The following is a 22565-nucleotide window of genomic DNA, read 5'->3' on the forward strand; positions in this document are numbered from 1 at the left end:
TGAATCAGTTATAGAACCCATTGCCCTTTATGGTTGTGAGGTCTGGGGTCCGCTCACCAACCAATAATTCACCAAATGGAACAAACACTAAACTGAGACTCTGCATGCAGAATTCTGCAAAAACATCCTCCGTGTACAACGTAAAACACCAAATAATTTATGCAGAGCAGAATTAGGCCGATACCCGCTAATGATCAAAATCCAGAAAAGAGACATTAAATTCTACAACCACCTAAAAGGAAGCGATTTCCAAACCTTCCATAACAAAGCCATCAGCTACAGAGAGATTAACCTAGAGAATAGTCCCCTAAGCAAGCTGGTCCTGGGGCTCTGTTCACAAACACAAACAGAACCCACAGAGCCCCAGGACAGCAACAGGAACATAATTAGATCCAACCAAAACATGAGCAAACTGGAATGCTATTTGGCGCTAAACAGAGAGTACACAGTGGCAGAATACCTGACCACTGTAAATGACCCAAAATTAAGGAAAGCTTTGACTATGTACAGACTCAGTGAGCATAGCCTTGCTATTGAGAAAGGCGCCGTAGGCAGACCTGGCTCTCAAGAGAAGACAGGCTATGTGCACACTGCCCACAAAATGAGGTGGAAACTGAGCTGCACTTCCTAACCTCCTGCCAAATGTATGACCATATTAGAGATACATGTTTCCCTCAGATTACACAGACCCACAATTTTGATAAACTATCTATTGGGTAAAATACCACAGTGTGCCATCACAGCAGGACGATTTGTGACCTGTTGCCACAAGAAAAGGGCAACCAGTGAAGAACAAAAACAATGTGTATGTTTATTTATTTTCCTTTTTGTACTTTAACTATTTGCACATCGTTATAATACTGTACATAGCCATAATATGATATTTGAAATGTCTCTATTCCTTTGAACCTTTTATGAGGGTAATGTTTACTGTTCATTTTTATTTTTTATTTCACTTTGGTTTATTATCTATTTCACTTGCTTTGGCAATGTAAACATATGTTTCCCATGCCAATAAAGCCCTTTGAATTTAATATAATTTAATTGAGAGAGCTCCTCCTCACTGTCACAAGGGTCACGTCAGGTTAGTGTAAAGGCATTAGGGGGACAGAGACATCTCTGTCCACAGGCCCAAGTGACCTCACGGCTCTGCTGTTAAATTGAGAGAGAGACGGCAGTATATCACAGAGATGTTAAAATGTCCAGGGCAGGCTAGAGGGGCTGGGGGCTGGTTGTTTGTAGCAGAGGAACTCAGTCAAACAGTACGCCCCTAGTACATTGCCTCTTTTCCCAAACAAACGTGTCTGGATAATGCCTTGTCTTTGGTTGTACTGTAAACATCAGGCTCAAGTGATTTGTCAGGATGCTCCATGCTTTTTTACATCTGTGTAATTGGTAGCTTATACATTTGTAATGTAGTCTACACATTGCATATTTATATTTTCCCTATTCCTTCTCGGCCTCTGTCATGCCTTATCTGGCTCAACGTGTGCTGCTTAAAACTAGCCTTGTGCCAAAGTAGCCCTTTCTTTCGCACATGCCAGCATATTCCTCAAGCCCCTCTGACAAACGCTGCTGATTGGCCGACGGGCCTGGCCCAGTTGACTGAAAACATTATTGGGTGGTGCAGGTAAAAGGGAGGTGCTTGCTTTCCCTTTTACCTGCTTCATTGTGGGCTGGCCAGAGTTGTGGGCTAAGTTTACTCAGCTCAATTTTTGTAGTTCAGTGAACCATGGCAAGGGTAGGTTATCTTTTATGATATTTCACATTGGCTGTTGACATAGAGTTCTACTCCGGCTGAGGAATGAAGTGAAACTACCTGTGTGTTGTCAGAAGAATTAGCAGCATTAGCATACGGGTAGCTCCAGTCCTGACCAGGAGAGAGGAGGTATTTCTCAACATGAGTGACTAAGGTGTCCTTTGTGTGGGTTGGCTGTGTGTGCTATAGGTGAGCGTGCTCACAGACCAGGTGGAGGCCCAAGGAGAGAAGATCCGAGACCTGGAGAGCTCTCTGGAGGAGCACTACCACAAACTCAACTCCACTGAGAAAATGCTACAGCAGGTAAGAGACATACTACATTACCACTACTCTACCACTGCTCAGCTTAGAGAGCTAACTGCTGTTGTTTACCTCAACTTGTTTCCTACATAAACATAGTCTTGTTTTAGTCCTAGATCAACTGTATTTTGTAAATGTGTGATTAGAGCAATGTGTGATTAGAGCAAGGTTAAATATTACAAGGTTGCTCAGTAACAAATAGAACGGACAACCTGTTATGTGTGGTCCTCTGTAGCTCAGCTGGTAGAGCACGGCGCTTGTAACGCCAAGGTAGTGGGTTCGATCCCCGGGACCACCCATACACAAAAAAAAAATAATGTATGCACGCATGACTGTAAGTCGCTTTGGATAAAAGCGTCTGCTAAATGGCATATTATATTATATTATTATGTTTCCTTTAGTGTGAAGTAAGTGTGTGGTAAATTAGTAACAGGAAGTGTGGTTTTCATTCATAACATTCCTACTAACATAAAATACTGTTGCTTGTGAGTGACCAGGGCTGGCTCTACGTGGTGGCAAAGCCAGGCAGGGACCCCCCAGATAGAATTTGTATATGGTATATGAATTACCCTGCCCGGTTTTGCCGATGTTGCACTGCCGGGCCTGCCAGTAGCGCTGACCGGGACAGAGGCTATTTGCCGGGTGTTAACTCTTTATCTGAGGAGGGGTGAGGGAGGGGGGATGTAATATTTTGTACTTAAAATCCAAAAATACATTCTGATTGGGCACCTAGCCATACAATGTCATAAGGTACCACCTTCATTACCTTGTTTAGGAAGCTCATTGGATTTTTTCCCCCGCTTTTTCAGACAGCTAATAATAGGCTAGCTAGTAACTTTGTTAAGTTTTGGTAGCAGCGCACTGAATAATTATAGCTAGTTGGCTAAGCTTTGGTTAGCACGGATATCCAAAAATGTCTGGGCACTGCCAAGAGCAAAGAAATTGAGGACCACCATGTCGAAAGCCATGCCAAGCTCAACGAACAGCCTGCAGGACCGACCACCGAGGTTGAGGACCCTAGCAGCAAATGTTTTTGTATAGTATCGTTTAGGCCTTTGCTTTTTACATCAATGCATCTTTTAGATTTATCTGTGATTCCTAATGTCATTGTTTGCTTTTGCGGGTCTAATTGTTATTGACAGATATACAGCTTTGCGTTATTTGGTGGGTATAGAGACAATGACCAATGTAGCGTAATTGGTTGTGCTCTGAGGTGAGCCCTGGCGCAGTGCTCCTGTTGTCCTGGCTGTCCACTATGGTGGTGCTGAATTTGGCAGTGCATCTAACGTTATCTTTTAATCGCACTGCCTTCTGTCCATGGTCCTGAATCGATGGTTACGGTGTGTGCTGTTTTAATGAGCGCATCTTGGGCAGTCTTCGTGGGGCTTCTCTTCAACATTGCGTGCTTTCTTGTGAGCAAAATGACAGTTGTTGTGTATATGGCTGCATTTCAGATAGACCCAGATTTTTTACATTTTGCATGTCGCAGTAGTAGGACCAATACCGTGTGTAGTCTACTAATTTGCATTATACACGGTCATTGTGTGATAGGCTACTTTAAAAGTGATGTCAATACTATGAAAATGACACTTAGCCCACTCTTTCGCCCCCTCCCTGCTCTCTTACTATAGCTTATAATATATATAAAATATTGCGCAACTGGAGAAGTGGCGGCTTGGTTACGCTCATTGCATAGTGTCACAAATTCGACAGCAATGTAGCCTATAGTTCTAATTATTGAAGTTGGGTTGTGGGTTCGATTCCCACAGGGGGCCAGTATGAAAAAAATAAAAAATAATGTATGCACTCACTAACTGTAAGTCGCTCTGGATAAGAGCGTCTGCTAATTGACTAAAATGTAAATGTAAATGTTGTAAGAATCTTTGATAGCCTAGTGGTGCTCATCCTGTCGAGCTGGCCTGTTCGTGTTGGTATGTGTAAAGTATGTGTAGGCCTATGGCAGCTATGGCTACATTTCCGATACCCTTGTATAGCTTTCTTGTGCTACGACGGTTGTTGATGTGTACGGCTACATTTCAGATACATTTTTGTACATTTAAACAGTAGTAGGACCAATCTTGTTTTATTATGGCTCTAATGCAATACTAGTTGTGCCCCCAATGGATTTAAAATGACCCCTCAGGCATGTCATCCTGGAGCCAGGCCTGTGAGTGACTCACCTCGATTGCACAAAGTTTGTCACTCAGAAGAGGGAAACAAAGTTCAATTTCTTTCGATCTTACAAGGTGACTTCCTATGGCTTACTGACTCCATTGTGTTATAAGAGCAGATATATTTATGGTAGTGGGCTCCACTAAAAGCAGACTGCATAATCTTACTATAATTACAGCATATTCTTTCTGAATTTATAACAGCACATAAACATTTTGGAAAAAAGAAGACCACTTCTTGTGGAGGTAGGGAGGGAGACAGGGTGAGAGCTGTCCAGTTTATGCTCTTACCGTCAGAGACAGGGGTGAGGGTGTGTGAGCGGAGAGGAGCCCTTGAGCAGTGTCTGCTGATGCCTCTTATTAGCTTGTATGTGCGTACCAAACATTGGCACACAAAGCTACCCAATTTAGGAATCAAAAAGCCCTCTGTTTGGGCTTTTCAACAGCTCCTTTGTCTAGTTTGTGATTTTGTCTCATCCAGCCGGTTTGCTCCCAATAAATGGCAATGGTAAAAAGTGAATTTGTTGTTTATCAGTTTAATTGACCTCAAATGCCAAGCAGATTTTGTTTTTTTATTTGGTTGCCTTTGTACATAAGCACAGGTCTAGGGGAAAACCTTTTTTCCCCCTCACATGGTCATGCAGAATATACAATAAATGCTTACTTATGGTTATATAGGAGAGTCCACAGCCACTGGTGTCTACTGTCTACAGTGCTCTGTGGTGTGGCTGGTATATCTTAGCAGGACCCTTGTGTTTGACCTGCATTGATAACCAGAGACTGTCTATCTTCACATTGTTTGGCCCCATTGAAGTTTTAATGAGTTCTGGTCAAACAATGTGTGTGGTGTGATTAGGCAAGGTCAATGGCAAGGTTGATCTTTGTCACTGCTGTTCTGAGCCTGAAATGGAGATAGCTATTTTCTGAGTCTCAAGAGAATGCTTATCAGTATCTGCTGCCAGTTCCAGTAAAAGCTAATGGATGAGTGTGTTGGGCAGATTATTTCATCAATAGACTCATCAGACCTATACTTACTCAGAGCCACATGCCAGTGAGGGATGTTAGTGTCAAACAGTGTCTTCTTTCTATGTGTCTTAATCACACACACACACACACACACACACGTACGCACGCACACACACACACACACAGGCACGCACGCACGCACGCACGCACGCACGCACGCACGCACACACACACACACACACACACACACACACACACACACACACACACACACACACACACACACACACACACACACACACACACACACACACACACACACACACACACACATGTTTGTTTTACTATCCTTGTGGGGACCAAACACCTGATTCCCATCCAAAATCTTATTTTCCCTATACCCTAACCTAACCCTAACCTTAACCCCAAACCTCTAAACCTAACCCTAACTCCTAACCCTAAACCTAACCCCTAACCCTAACCCTAATTGTAAGCCTAACCCTAAACCTAACCCCTAAGCCTAAAATAGCCCCACTAGTCTGAATTTTCCTTGTTTTACTATCCTTGTGAGGACTTTTGGTCTCCACAAGGATAGTAAATCCAAACACACACACACACACACACACACACACACACACACACACACACGTATACACACATATACACAAAGCTCTTTGTCTAAACAGTAAGCACCCATGCATAAAACAGTTTGTGTCACCACATATGGGATCACCACTAAGTAGGACTATGTCCTTCTGCATGGTTTACTGAATCTGCAGCGTACTGTTTGACATTCTTACCAGGGATGAATTCCACCCATAGATGTACTGTACATACAGTATATAGTATACAGTGCTTTCGGAAAGTATTCAGACCCCTTGGATTTTTCCACATTTTGTTACATTACAGCCTTATTCTGAAATGGATTTAAAAAATATATATCCTCAGCAATCTACACATAATACCCCATAATGACAAATCGAAAACAGATTTTTGGAAATTTTAGCAAATGTATTACAAATAAAAAACAGAAATAACTTATTTACATAAGTATTCAGACCCTTTGCTATGAGACTCAAAATTGAGCTCAGGTGCATCCTGTTTCCATTGATCATCCTTGAGATGTTTCTACAACTTTATTGGAATCCACCTGTTGTAAATTCAATTGATTTGACATGATTTGGAAAGGCACACACCTGCCTATATAAGGTCCCACAGTTGACAGCGCATTTCAGAGCAAAAACCATGAGGTCGAAGGAATTGTCCATAGAGCTCCGAGACAGGATTGTGTCGAGGCACAGATCTGGGGAAGGTTACCAAAAACACAGTGGCCTCCATCATTCTTAAATGGAAGAAGTTTGGAACCACCAAGACTCTTCCTAGAGCTGGCTGCCCGGCCAAACTGAGAAATCGGAGGAGCAGGGCCATGGTCAGGGAGTTGACCAAGAACCCGATGGTCACTCTGACAGAGCTCTAGAGTTCCTCTGTGGAGATGGGAGAACATTCCAGAAGGACAACCATCTCTGCAGCACTCCACAAATCAGGCCTTTATGGTAGAGTGACCAGACGGAAGCCACTCCTCAGTAAAAGACCCATGACAGCCCGCTTGGAGTTTGCCAAAAGGCACCTAAAGACTCTTAAGACCATGAGAAACAAGATTCTCTGGTCTGATGAAACCAAGATTGAACTATTTGGCCTGAATGCCAAGTGTCATGTCTGGAGGAAACCTGGCACCATCCCAACGGTGAAGCATGGTGGTGGCAGCATCATGCTGTGGGGATGTTTTTCAGCGGCAGGGACTGGGAGACTAGTCAGGATCAAGGCAAAGATGAACGGAGCAAAGTACAGAGAAATCCTTGATGAAAACCTGCTCCAGAGCGCTCAGGACCTCAGACTGGGTCAAAGGTTCACCTTCCAACAGGACAACGACCCTAAGCACACAGCAGGAGTGGCTTTGGGACAAGTCTGTGAATGTCCTTGAGTGGACCAGCCAGAGCCCGGACTTGAACCCGATCTAACATCTTTAAAAGAGACCTGAAAATAGCTGTGCAGCAACGCTCCCCATCCAACCTGACAGAGCTTGAGAGGATCTGCGGAGAAGAATGGGAGAAACTCCCCAAATACAGAACTTCAATAAATAATGATTGAATAAATAGGCCTACATAGGCCGCACTGCGATTGCTAATGAATGAATGGAATTCTGAATGTTATCGGTTTCCGTGGTCAATTATTAATTTCACGTTCATTCTTGGGCTAGTTAGCCTACTGGCACAGGAGAGATCGCATTTGTAAAATGATACATTGTTGCACAGGTCGTAGAGGCAGACAGGTAGGTTTATCCAACCCCCAACTGTTGCAAACCAATTAGTATGATGGGAAAATTAAGTGTACATGCTTTTTTCCCAAGGGAGATGAAGTTGAATTTCCTGCCTGGGCTGCGGGACAGTGGAATTATAATATTAACACATCATTGTATTTTGCAGGAGTTGTTGTCCAACAACTCCCGCATATCAACCAATCAGCATCCAGGATCCAAACAACCCGTTTTATAATGCAATATGTTCTATTTAATTTTGTGATTCCAACCACCAGAATGTCATAGTGACTCCATCCTCATTCTGAGAAAGGAAATATTCACCCAAGACTGTGTACAGGGCTCCAAAGCAACCATGACAACAAACACACACACACTAAAGGCTGGTTAGTTTCTAGCTTGTTATCTGGCTAGCCACTTCAAATAATCATATCATAGCTGGCAACGTCTTAACTTTAGAAATGTTTTATTCATTATTACAGGAAAATAAACTCACAAGATCATTATTAACAAGTTAATGGCGAGCTAATTACAGTAAATAGAATTTTAGAAAGTGCACTCTCATTGCTGTCCCAGTCAGGTAACCATGACAATGGACGCAGTGACAGGGTCAAAGTTGAACTTTATTCATCTGTCTGCAACAAGGAAACCGACAGTCGCAGCGACGGTCTAAAGACATTCCACCGGAGTATAAATTAAATGTTGTTTTGACCAGCGACACTTGTCACATTCTAATTATCTACAAACATGTCGATAGACAAAGTATAAACCAGCCTAGCCTACCGCTTTCCTGCAGTCAAATGACGTAGTGGCCTCATGGGTGGAATGTTAATCATATTTTTCATAATTTCATAATAATCAACATTATTTATTTATTTTACGCCAAAATGTCAAACGGTTTTGATGTTTTTCAGTCTTCTGTGATGTATATAAAGTGTAATATTGGGATGCAAACTATATCTGACATGGTACAGGTGTCTTCTTTTTTTAAGCCCATAACTATGGGTGTGAGGTGTATACTTTTGTTTCAAAGTAGATTTGTTTAAGACTACCAAGAAACAGTCTGTGTGACCCTGATTTAGCCCACTGCAGTAAAAGGTTAAGAAGGAATGTTTGCTGTTAGAGGGCCAGTCCAGCAGGATTGCAGGTTTGATAGCTTGACCTACCACACATCCGATCCCCGTCCTTCTCCCTGTGTCCTACTTGACTAAGCATGTGACGGTACAGTTAGAGAGTCAGTGGCACCTTAGCCTGGTCTAGTGGTTCCAGATCTGTTTGGGCTGTTTAGCCAACTATGGGTGTTGTATGCCAAACATACTGTATGTCTTAGGAGTTGGTTATACAGCACCAACAGATCTGGGACCAGGCTAGTGGCACCTTGGGTCTGCTGAGAGGTCTGACAGACTGACCCAGGGAAGGGAAGAGGTCCTGTTTCAGAGGGACAAAGGGGAGCTTGGCCCCGGACTCTGACCACTGTGTCTGAATATCATCATTGGTCTGATCACTGTCTGACTCTGAAAGCCTGAGTGGCATGTTGACCTAGTCAGGCTAGTCAGCCACAGCACTCTGTATGAGAGCCTATAGCAGTTCAACACAGTCCAATCAAGCCTAGATAAATGGATAGTTGGATATCAGTACGCCACAGCCTGCAGAGCTAGTTAGGAGGGGCAGATAATCCTGCATGTGTTTCACTTCATAGTTAGTTCAAAGGAAGGATTTCATCAGGCTTAGCTAGCTAGCTCAGTGTCAACTGTTGGTCTTTTACGGAAAATACCTTCAAATTTCTTCTAAATGCTCGGCTGATCCCGGTGTTGGGTTGCAAATGTTAGTTTCAATGTATTTCCCTTGAGCTGTGGTGATTACTGTATAGTGGTTTACAGTCCATCTACACTCTTAGAAAAAAAGTGCTTTCTAGAACCTTAAAGGGTTCTTTGGCTGTCCCCATAGGAGAGACCGTTAAAGAAACCTTTTTGGTTCCAGCTAGAATCCTTTTGGGAACCCAAAATGATTCTTCCTGGAACCCAAAAGGGTTCTATCTGGAATGAGAAAAGGTTATCCTATGGGGACAGCTGAAGAACCCTTTTGGAACCCTTTTGCCTGGTGGTGGGGAGTATATATATTTCATGTGATGTCACTAAGTGGCTCGTAGTAAAGTTGTGCTATCTCTGAACAATTTAGCTACTAAAGGGTATTGGTCGGGGTATTTAGGATAGCTTATTGCAGATCATGCATTTAGGCCTAGGCCTGTGTATTGGTGTCTTGGTAAGGCACACCTAATTCAGATATATAAATGATGGCAAGTTATTTTAAGGAGAGAGTAGTATTCTCTGGAACAGGAACCGAAATCAGCCTCCAGTGATGAGGGGTGTTGGGAAATCCAAAGGGCGTAAGGGAAGTGTGTTTACTGTGTGTGAAATCTAGAGTCAAAGCTCACACACCCACCTGCTCTATACACACAAACACACACACACGCACACATGCACACACACACGCACACTGCTCCTGTCCCAGGTCTTTTGAATATTTTAGAGTCTGTCTCTAACTTAGTGTTCTCTCTCTCTCTCTCTCTCTCTCTCTCTCTCTCTCTCTCTCTCTCTCTCTCTCTCTCTCTCCCTCTCTCCCTCCCTGAGTCAGACAGAGGAAGTAAAAATAGAGCCACATAGCAGTGTGTATATATAGCAGAGCAGGGCCCGGGCTCCCAGGCTGAACTGTTGGTTTGGGGGAGTTTTGTGCCCAGTGGAGCGGCACATTGACTTTATACTTCACTCTGATCGCCTTGGTCAGTGGATAGAGTGTGTGTGTGTGTGTGTGTAGGGGAGTTTTAATGTGTGTGTCTCTTCGGCTGTGTGTGCGGTACAGGAGCTGCTGAGCCGGACCACATTGGAGACCCAGAAACTGGATCTGATGGATGAGGTTTCCTACCTGAAACTGAAGCTGGTCAGCATGGACGAGGAACAGAACCACAACGACAGCAGCGAGGACCAGCAGAACAAAGCTGAGGTACGGTACTGTAGTACAGGCTGGGAGGAGGGGAGAGGATGGGTGTGTAAGAATCACAGACTCTGGGCTGGTTTACCATAAACATTTACTTAAACTTGACTTAAACTCAGCCTGTTCTGAAAATGAATAGCACTGTTTTCTCCACTCAGGGCTTTGTATGGTGGCACCATATACCCTCAGCTGTTAGTAAGATTCTCACAAAGCCCTATGAAGTAAGCCAACTTTGTGTATTTCCTAGTTAGAGCAGGATGGAATGCCAAGTGAAAAACATAATTCCATCAGTAAGGAGTATGGTCTCAGTGTGGGCTCTCAGTGCCTTTACCACTCTAACCCCAAAGTGTAGCAACAAACGGTAACACTTTACTTGACACCCAGCATCATAACAGCTGACACAACTTGTCATAACCTGTCATAACATGGTCATAACACTGTCATGACCCTATATTTACACCTGTTGTGACATAAACTACATGACCAAAAGTATGTGGACACCTGCTCGTCGAACATCTCGTCGAGCATCCCCCCTTTGCTGCTATAACAGCCTCAACTCTTCTGGGAAGGCTTTCCAATAGATGTTTTAACGTTGCTGCGGGGACTTTCTTCCATTCAGCCACAAGAGGATTAGTCAGGGACTGATGTTGGGCGATTAGGCCTGGCTCACAGTCGGCGTTCAAATTCATCCCAAAGGTGTTCGATCGGCTTGAGGTCAGGGCTCTGTGCAGGCCAGTCAAGTTCTTCCACACCGATCTCGACAAACCAATTCTGTATGGACCTCACTTTGTGCACGGGGGCATTGTCATGCTGAAACAGGAAGGGCCTTCCCCAAACTGTTGCCACAAAGTTGGAAGCACAGAATTGTCTAGAATGTAATTGTATGCTGTAATGTTAAGATTTCCCTTCACTGGAACTAAGGGGCCTAGCCCGAACCATGAAAAACAGCCCAGAACATTATTCCTCCTCCACCAAACTTTACAGTTGGCACTATGCATTGGGGCAGGTAGCGTTCTCCTGGCATCCGCCAAACCCAGATTTGTCCGTCAGACTACCAGATGGTAAAGCGTGACTCATCACTCCAGAGAACGCGTTTCCACTGCTCCAGAGTCCAATGGTGGCAAGCTTTACACCACTCCAGCCGACGCTTGGCATTGCGCATTGTGATCTTAGGCTTTTGTTCGGCTGCTCGGCCATGGAAACCCATTTCATAAAGATCCCAACGAGCAGTTCTTGTGCTGATGTTGCTTCCAGAGGCAGTTGTTGCAACTGAGGACAGACGATTTTTACGCGCTTCAGCACTCGGCGGTCACGTTCTGTGAGCTTGTGTGGCCTACCACTTCGCGGCTGAGCCGTTGTTGCTCCTAGACGTTTCCACTTCACAATAACAGCCCTTACAGTTGACCGGGGCAGCTCGAGCAGGGCAGAAATTTGACGAACTGACTTGTTGAAAGTCACTGAGCTCTTCAGTAAGGCCATTCTACTGCCAATGTTTGTCTATGGAGATTGCATGGTGGTGTGCTCGATTTTATCCACCTGTCAGCAACAGGTGAAGGGGTATCCACATACTTTTGTATATATAGTGTATATTGCATTATTTTATGGCTGGTTATGACACCGACATAAGAGTGTCAAAACCCACATTTATTCAAATTTATTTTGAATGCCAAGAAGTTTCCTTTTGTTTGAAAGTTTGTTTCTTAAGTACTTTGTTCTTGTAATGAATTATTTACAGGCATTTTCTTTTCAACATATTTTAAATAAATACACTCTATGACACTGTCATGAAGCATTATGACCATCCTGTGTCATTTTACTTGGACTAAGAAAATGCACTTTATGACACTGTCATGAAGCATTATGACCCTCCTGTGTCACTTTACTTGGACTAAGAAAATGCACTTTATGACACTGTCAAGAAGCATTATGACCATCATACTCATATAAGCCAGATAGGCCTATCACGTACAGGCCCTTATATCAGTCATCAGTCAAAAAGAGGGTGTCTTGTCCTGCTCCTGAAATCTGCTCCTGCATTTGTCCCAGTCATCAGCAACAGAGCATTGGGGTAGGTGCATGTCTGACATCAATTTGTGCGCAATTACAATTATAATTGAATATATGCTCAATTTCATAAAATGTTATGTAACATAAACATACTGTTGACAAGTAGGCTATGGTGTAATGGAATGTTTTGCCTTGTGTGGTAGGTTTTGTGGCTTTTGACAGTCTTATGTAGGTGTCATAACTAGCCATAAAATAATGCTAAATATGTCAGAACAGGTCTAAATGTATGTGTCATGACAGTGGTATGACCATATTATGACAGGTTATGACAAGTTAGGTCAGCTGTTATGACATATTATGACATGGTTATGACCTTGTCATAACGTGTTATGACGCTGGGTGTCAAGTAAAGTGTTACCCAACAAACTATTTAGCTAGCCTAGTGTTTGATATGCAATGTGATCTCCTCGTAATGAACAGCGTCGACTGTCCTGACGAGAAGGCAAACTTTTCTGGCTATACCAGGCAGAATCGTGCATCATCAGCTCATTGTTATTGATGTACCAAAATGAATGTCAATAGAAAACAGCTTAAGCAAACGCAAATGCATCTACTTTGCTGTTATTCTGGCTGCAGAGGTCGTGACTGTGTTAGCCGTAGCTAGTTGGATAGCTAGCAAGCAAAGGACAAGAACGTTGCCAGCGAGCATAGCAATGGAACATATAGAACGAACAACTGTGTTCCGTCTATAAATATCGAACTAATCGAACGAACGACTAGCAACCAAAAGATGGGAAAGTATGAATTCTCTTATAAAAATGAAAATGTAAAAAAGTATGCATTTCTACCGGTAAATGTGTGCTTTAGTATTGTTTTCTTTGGCAACTATGGTATAAGTAAGAGATAAACGCTGATGTTCTGTACATTACCTTGGAAAAATTTACTCTGCAAAGGGACTCGGCTCCGCCTCCTCCATTATTTTCAAGGTAATGTACAGAACGTCAGCATTTATCCCTTACGTAAAGAGCAACAGGGGCTCGAACGGGACGCCCGAGGAGATCACCTCCTCTGTAGGTCTGTCAGAGCCCACTGTCTGATCACCATTTTATAACTTCATTAGGAACTGCCATGACCAGACCACCAGAGTCTCTTTTTGCAGTGTAATGGGCTAATACTGGACATAAGTCTTCTAGTTACTGTGAACACAGTTACGATTATCCTTCTAATATAAGAGCTTATACAACTGTTAGATTTCTGATATTAGTTAATTTTACAGTACCAGTCAAAAGTTTGGACACACCTACTCATTCAACGGTTTTTCTTTATTTTGACAATTTTCTACATTGTAGAATAATAGTGAAGACATCAAAACTATGAAATAACACATATGGAATCATGTAGTAACCAAACAAATAAACATTTATTTTATATTTTATATTCTTCAAAGTAGCCACCCTTTGCCTTGATGACAGCTTTGCACACTGTTGGCGTATCGCTGCAGAATGCTGTGGTAGCCATGCTGGTTAAGTGTGTCTTGAATTCTAAATAAATCACTGACAGTGTCACCAGCAAAGCACCCCACACACCATCACACCTCCTCCTCCATGCTTCATGGTGGGAACCACACATGCGGAGATCATCTGTTCACCTACTCTGCGTCTCATGAATACACGGTGGTTGGAACCAAAAATCTCAAATTTGGACTCATCAGACCAAAGGACAGATTTCCACCAGTCTAATGTCTATTGCTCATGTTTCTTGGCCCAAGCAAGTCTCTTCTTATTATTGGTGTTTCTTTGCAGCAATTCGACCATAAAGGCCTGATTCACGCAGTCTCCTCTGAACAGTTGATGTTGAGATGTGTCTGTTACTTGAACCCTGTGAAGCATTTATTTGGGCTGCAATCTGAGGTGCATTTAACTCTAATGAACTTATCCTCTGCAGCAGAGGTAACTCTGGGTCTTCCTTTCCTGTGGCGGTCCTCATGAGAGCCAGTTTTATCATAGCGCTTGATGGTTTTTGTGACTGCACTTGAAGACATTTTCAAAGTTCTTGACATTTTCCGGATTGACTGACTTTCATGTCTTAAATTAATGATGGACTGTCGTTTCTCTTTGCTTATTTGAGCTGTTCTTGCCATAATATGGACTTGGTCTTTTACCAAATAGGGCTATCTTCTGTATACCACCCTTACCTTGTCACAACACAACTGATTGGCTCAAACGCATTAAGAAGGAAAGAAATTCCACAAATTAACTTTTAACAAGGCACACCTGTTAATTGAAATGCATTCCAGGTGTCTACCTCATGAAGCTGGTGGAGAGAATGCCAAGAGTGTGCAAAGCTGTCATCAAGGCAAAGGGTGGCTAAAATCTAAAATATACTTTGATTTGTTTAACACTTTTTTGGTTACTACATGATTCCATATGTGTTATTTCATAGTTTTGATGTCTTCACTATTATTCTGCAATGTAGAAAACCTCTGCATCGCCATTCCTTAATGAGCCCTTTGTGCTGCTTTGTTCATCACACCCAGCTGCTCTCAAATGGAACTGGAACATGTGAGTGTGAGACCTTGAAGAAGAGGGGACATGAGGAGGAAAGAAGTAGACTTTTCATGTGGCGTTGGCAGTGTGTAAAACTCTCTGTCTATGTGGGCATCACCAGAGCCTCAGTCCTGTCACAACCCCAGTCTGTCTGTGCCACAGAGGATCTGGCCTTATATTAAATAAACATGATTTAGTGTTGTGGACGAACGCTGAGGACCAGGGCACCCAAATGCCCCCTCTGCCCCAAAAGGCGATATAGAGACTGATATACAGGGACGGAAATTGTCTGAGGCATGAAAACTCGGCGGTGCCTAAACGAGATCTGCTGACAGACAAGCGGGCAGATTAGAAATGGCGCGGAGCAGAAACGCTGGCTGTGTTCAAGTCATTCTGATGAGCAATCATCAACTGCGCATATCGCTAAAGACATTTGCACAGCAGATCGGATACAATGGTGACATCTGTAGGAAGTCAAATCTCGATCGGATTTCTAATGAAATATTGCAATAACCGAGAGCAATCTGAATGTCCGTAACAGTGACATTATGCAAAGTAAATTAAATTGACTGAGGGGGAAGCTCTTGGGTTTAACATGTAATGTACACAGCCTGTCAGGTCACTCCTCTCTGCCCCCGTCCCATAAATCCATGATATCCGGGTGGAGCTGGACTCCATGCAGGTCATGTTGCCATGGTAACATGAAACCAGTCTGCATTTATTTCATCCACAAACACTTGTCCCTGGAAGTGACAGCTGCTAGGCTCCATGCACCAAGGGGGAATGTCAGAAATTCACTTGGAACATTCCAAAAGTGCAAACACTTTCACCGCGGAGACCTCTGCTCGACCACCAAGCTCAGACCATACAGCTATATATAGAGGGGGAACGTGTGTCTTATCATCAGCTGTACTGTAAGTGTAACATCATATGGCACTATCATATGAAACTTCCTCTGTCCACAGGCCTGGCATTTCTGTCAGTGTATCCAAGATTAGGACATTAAACACCCACCCCACCCACCTCTCCCTACTATTCAGGATATGGAGTTGCGCACTACTACTCAGCACAAAAATCCTTCTTTTAACCTGTCTCCTCCCCTTCATCTACACCAGGGGTGTCAAACTCAATCAGCGTATGGGCCATATTGAAAAAACACAACGAATTCGCGGGCTATTATGTTTTTTATTTTTATTTTTTGACATAAACGTGCATACAACTGGCCCAAACTGGCCAGTGTTTTATTAGAAAAAATATGGCCCTTTATAATGTCCACTTACTATATCTACATAGAATGCTGTATATAGCATTTTAACATATTAAAACAAAAGAAGAGATAAAGAAGAGATAAATAATATGTCCAGCCTTTGCTGCTATGCTTGCAGATGTGCATAATATGCTGTGACTCCAAATAACAAAAACATAGCTAGGTTATTGTAACATTTGAACTTAAAACATGTTGTTAGTTTTTTTGCACTGCATGGATCACCAGTGCAGTTGAATGTAGCATTGCTGTATGGTGCACTCAGAATGTCTTGTAGTTGAGTAGCCAGCCTAGGCTACTGCTCAAATGTAGCTGTAATAGGCCGACATGTTTCTCCTTTGCATGGTGTTTTGTTGCAGGTTTTGCTTTTTGGTTATTGATTGTCAAGCTTTAAATACCGAAGTCAGACTGGAACCCTTTAGGAGCCTAGCTACTTTCCCTCCCCTGCGCGCTGTAAACGGGACACACAAAATCTGTTGTCTCATTTATACTCGCTTGTGTGTCCTGTTGTCCTTTAGTAGTAATTTATACCCATGTGCAAATCCTTTATCTTATAACTTTTTGACAACCAAGATGGCATTTTCTGTAGAATACAGCAATGACCCTTTGGAACCGAAACATGGCATGGACATTTAGCCTACAAAAAATGTAAACTTTCGGTCTGGTAGAAGATTCCGTCAGTGCCATTAGTGATGATATGATATAGTGTGTGTAGGTAGGTGTGTGTGTGAGTCTGGGACAGTGGTGATTTTAGCATGTAAATCTTGGTGGGGCAAAACATTTAATACACAACACAACACTAAAGAATACATTAATGGCACTATAACGGTGACAAACGGTGTCCACAAACTGTTAGGGCCTACATAAAGCTGTCCCAACAGCAGTCCCAACACCTTATCACTGCTACACCTGGCTATCAGCGGAGCCTTGGCTGTCAGCGAAACAATGAAAGCTCTTACAATATTCAATGATGACATTTCTCTAAAACAGGCTATAGGCTACATGTGCACCACCAAGTCAGAACAGTAGGCGAAATTAAGAGGGGGAAAGGGACCAAATTATTAGGGTGAGGCACATGGGCTACTAACATCTTACTACACAACATACACTTAGTATTACTTTCTTAGCTACAGTATACATATCTCCCTGGCATATTACATCATTAATGCAGCAGCATACAATACATTTTTGGACTCACCTTGTTGTGCTGTGCTCACTTGTACAGGAAGGTGGCGCGGCGGTCCTTCGTGGGCAAATTTTGTCATCAATGTCTGGCATTCTCTGGATTTATGGTGCTTTCAAGACAACTGGGAACTCGGAAAAAAACAAGGTTGAATCATGATGACGTCAGTGATCTTCATGTCGGAGCTCTAGAAAGAGGCCCAAGTTTCCGACTTGCAATTCCGAGTTGGATGACCGTTCAAAACGTATTTTCCCAGTCAGAGCTTGTTTTTTTCCGAGTTCCCAGTTGTCTTGAACTCACTGAAGTCAGATTTCCCAGTTCTGAGTTTCCAGTTGTTTTGAGCGTGGCAGAAATCATGCTGGATTGACAAAATGGCCAATGTTGAATGTTTATTATTTTAAGCTTGGAAAAGAGACCCTTAAACCCAGACTTGGAACCACAAACCCACTCAACTGAATAGCAGGCTAGTGATTGCTTTGCAATGCTTGCAGTTAGCCACTAATTCCTTCCAAACCACTCATTGTTGAATTTGCGATTTCCAACTTGTTGTGTAATGTTTATGTACAATGGCCGATGAGCACCGATACGTTTTATCTATAGTTTCTCTTCATTATTTCTCTTCATATGACAAGGATTAAAAAGCATTTGCCAGTAGATTGCCATGATGATGACTGCTAGCTTGCTAGCTAAGATTTTGAATGTATGGTGTTGACATGATCAGTCCAATCAAAGCTACTGTAGATATAACGTGATTTGACGTCATTTTATCTGTGGCCAATGACCTTGAGTCTTCTTGGATGGGCACTTCTAATGTAGCTCTATGGCAGCACCCAAGGGGCTTAAATTTTCGAGCTCTACCCTTAGATTTGGCGGTGACGTAGTGTCCCCATGAGTGACAGAACACTGAGCCAATCACGGCGCAACTAGAGAACATTACCAACCCCTACGCTCCATATTTTCCACTGGTTGCCCCACCACCACAGAAAACACTGAGCTAGGCTGAAACACCTGCATTTTGGAGCTGCCTTACTCAAGAAAGCAAAAAAGAGACCAAGTTTGTATGCGGCTTTATTAACTCAATTATTTTTTTTACATTGTTTGCAAACTGATATGTGACACGTATTAATGTAAAATTAACATGCAAAGCAGGCAACCCCCCCCAAAACATTTTTTTATAATAATATAATAAATAAATATATGAGGGGTCGCCACTGGTCTGGGAGTAGGGGTGTGTGTGTGGCAATGCACTGTCGTTTTGCATGCAGCACGTTGGCAGTGCTTGCTGTGACTTGTAGTGCATTTTGGCGACCCCACTGCAGTTCCCCCGTGACCCCCACTTTGAATACCACTGTGTTAGTGAGACATCCCGTTTCACTTGTTTGTTTCAAACATACACTTAGGTTTAATCATAGTTGGCCAAACTAGCCAGTCTTCCCATTTGCACTTTGAGAACTTGCAAAGTAGGTCAGGAACTTTGTTCATGCTGTCTGGCAGAGTGTGCCAGTTTAACCATGTCAAATATTGCACCGTACAGATCTGCCCTGAAGCTCAGAGTTCCCTTTACCCTCATCCTAGTAATAACCACTTCTGTTACGTGTTACATATCAAAATAAAAATAAACATAAAAACATTTAACCCACAACAGAACATATCATTTTGAAACTTTTTTAAAATTATTATTCCTCCTTTTTCTGTTTTGTATTTTCTTTTCCCTCTCACAGTGTGTGGTAAATCTGATTAGCGAGCTCCAGGAGCAGATGTGTAGGTTTCAGGAGGAGATCCATACCCGGATCATGGAGAAACGGGCCATGGAGGCCCAGGGGGAGCGTGGTGCCCGCGAGGCCTACGACCAGTGCCCCGATGTGAGCTTGGGTGGCTCTGACGTAGAGGAGTTTTGCTGTCGCTGTGGAGGACAGAATGTAGGCAGACTCTCTGAACCGAATGGATGCGCTCCCCCGTCTCTCCTAACCACCGTCCTCCCTACCCCTCTGGAATCCTCTACAGGCTCTAACACTAACCGCTTCTCCTTACAGTGTCCGACGTCTCTACATCTACTACTACAGTGTGTGGGAATCCTGTGGTTTTCATGTGTGCTGTTTGCCTCCATATCCAGGTGTTATCTCAAACTACGTTACTCATTCTAAGTGTTGTGGTGTGTTTGCATGTCCGTGGTTCACCTTATTAATGCAGCCAAGGTTTACTGGTCACTGTCTCCAAAAACTAGGCTTGGTTGATGGCTTATGCTACTACCCTGTCTCTAAGCATAAGATACATTCAAATCTATCTACTTTAGTAACTTTTTCATTGTTAACATTTTTTGTATGACATTATCAAAGAAACATTATATTCTTGTTGCCAGTTTGTTGAAAAATTCAGTTTTGACACAACTTTTTTAAATGCGTCTAATGGATGCTAAAACAAACTGGCAACCAGATGAGCTAACTGACAGGTAATGGCCATAAACATTGGTCCTTTTAAAGAGTCTGAGCCATCCATACTGAGTACAGTATAGGGGACTGACTGACTGGTCACATGTTAAAAGGGTCACCTGCTGTGTTTCCTGGGATGTGGAGGTTTAGCTTTTTGTCTTAACTGCACGGTGTTTTGGCTGTTAAGGGAACAAACTTCTACTTTTTGGTGTAACATGTTCATTTATAAACTGAGTGAACAATGTCTGTATCCTAACACTGGTTTTTTACTGTGGAGAAATTGCTGTTTTCCTGTGGAAGGCACAGTGAAGAGCATGCTGTTTTTGGTCTGGAGATTCTACATCAAAGGGACAGTTATTTTCAACTAAAAAGTTACAATATGTTCTGTGTTATTCACAGGGCTTCCTGCAAGAACTCCGGCTTCTCAAGAGTAAAGTGGATGAGCTGGAGGGGGAGAAATCGCAGTATGAGAGAAAACTAAAGGCCACAAAGGTAAAAAATATATACATATATATACAGTACCAGTCAAAAGTTTGGACACGCCTACTCATTCAAGGGTTTGTCTTTATTTTTACTATTTTCTACATTGTAGAATAATAGTGAAGACATCAAAACTATGAAATAACACATATGGAATCATGTAGTAACCAAAAAAGGATTAAACAAATCAAAATATATGTTATATTTTAGATTCTTCAAAGTAGCCACCCTTTGCCTTGATGACAGCTTTGCACACTCTTGGCATTCTTTCAACCAGCTTCATGAGGAATGCTTTTCCAACAGTCTTGAAGGAGTTCCCACATATGCTGAGCACTTGTTGGCTGCTTTTCCTTCACTCTGCGGTCCAACTCATCCCAAACCATCTCAATTGGGTTGAGGTTGGGTGATTGTGGAGGCCAGGTCATCTGATGCAGCACTCCATCACTCTCCTTCTTGGTCAAATAGCCCTTACACAGCCTGGATTTAGATCATTGTCCTGTTGAAAAACAAATGATAGTCACACTAAGCGCAAACCAGATAAGATGGCGTATTGCTGCAGAATGCTGTGGTAGACATGCTGGTTAAATGTGCCTTGAATTCTAAATAAACCACACCATCACACCTCCTCCTCCATGCTTCACGGTGGGAACCACACATGCAGAGATCATTCGTTCACCTACTCTGTGTCTCACAAAGACACGGCGGTTGGAACCAAAAATCTCAAATTTGGACTCATCAGACCAAAGGACAGATTTCCACCGGTCTAATGCAATTGCTCGTGTTTCTTGGCCCAAGCAAGTCTCTTCTTCTTATTGGTGTCCTTTAATAGTGGTTTCTTTGCAGCAATTAGACCATGAAGGCCTGATTCACGCAGTCTCCTCTGAACAGTTGATGTTGAAGTGTCTGTTACTTGAACTCTGTCAAGCATTTATTTGGGCTGCAATCTAATGAACTTATGCTCTACAGCAGAGGTATCTCTGGGTCTTCCTTTCCTGTGCCGGTCCTCATGAGAGCCAGTTTCATTATAGCGCTTGATGGTGTTTGCAACTGCACTTGAAGAAACGTTCAAAGTTCTTGACATTTTCCGTATTGACTGACCTTCATGTCTTAAATTACTGATGGACTGTCGTTTCTCTTTGCTTATTTGAGCTGTTCTTGCCATAATATGGACTTGGTCTTTTACCAAATAAGGCTATCTTCTGTATACCACCCCTACCTTGTCACAACACAACTGATTGGCTCAAACGCATTAAGAAAGAAAGAAATTCCACAAATTAGCTTTTAACAAGGCACACCTGTTAAATGAAATGCATTCCAGGTGACTACCTCATGAAGCTGGTTGAGAGAATGCCAAGAGTGTGCAAAGCTGTCATCAAGGCAAAGGGTGGCTACTTTGAAGAATCTCAAATATAAAATATATTTTGATTTGTTTAACACCTTTTTGGTTACTACATGATTCCATATGTGTTATTTCATAGTTTTGATATCTTCACTATTATTCTACAATGTAGAAAATAGTAAAAATAAAGAAAAACCCTTGAATGAGTAGGTGTGTCCAAATTATTTGTCAGTTTAGTTTATTCACATGGCACTTTAAGGTGACACCCACTTTAGTTATTTATTTATTTTGCTTTTTAATATTCCAATTTCTTTTGAACAGATACAGTGCATTCGGAAAGTATTCAGACCCCTTGACTTTTTCCACATTTTGTTACGTTACAGCATTATTCTAGAATTGATTAAATCCTCATCAATCCCCATAATGACAAAGTCAAAACAGGTTTTTGGAACATTTTGCAAATGTATTAAAAATAAAAAACAGAAATACCTTATTCATATAAGTATTCAGACCCTTTGCTTTGAGACTAGAAATTGAGCTCAGGTGCATCCTGTTTCCATTGATCATCCTTGTTTCTACAACTTGATTGGAGTCCACCTGTGGTCAATTCAATTGATTGGACATGATTTGGAAAGGCACACATCTGTCTAAATAAGGTTCCACAGTTGACAGTGCATGTCAGAGCAAATACCAAGCCATGATGTCGAAGGAATTGTCCATAGAGCTCCGAGACAGGATTGTGTCGAGGCACATATCTGGGTAAAGGTACTGAAAAATGTCTGCGTCATTGAAAGTCCCCAAGAACACAGTGGCCTC

At 42.5% G+C, this 22565-nt stretch overlaps 1 protein-coding gene across 1 annotated transcript in view; it reads left to right on the forward strand.

Moving 5' to 3' along the window:
• The window catches only part of LOC311137274 (liprin-beta-2-like), a gene marked incomplete at its 5' end in the record, with an annotated part of 96510 nt that overhangs the window by 31124 nt on the left and 42821 nt on the right, over positions 1 to 22565 (forward strand). Inside the window, 3 exons of the mRNA XM_084171674.1 lie at positions 1949 to 2062; positions 10370 to 10510; positions 20330 to 20422. Of these exons, the coding sequence (XP_084027800.1) occupies positions 1949 to 2062; positions 10370 to 10510; positions 20330 to 20422 (348 nt within the window). The remainder of the gene's footprint in view (positions 1 to 1948; positions 2063 to 10369; positions 10511 to 20329; positions 20423 to 22565) is intronic.

This window comes from Coregonus lavaretus, assembly GCF_964263955.1.
Source record: "Coregonus lavaretus genome assembly, chromosome: 11".
NCBI classification, from domain to species: domain Eukaryota; kingdom Metazoa; phylum Chordata; class Actinopteri; order Salmoniformes; family Salmonidae; genus Coregonus; species Coregonus lavaretus.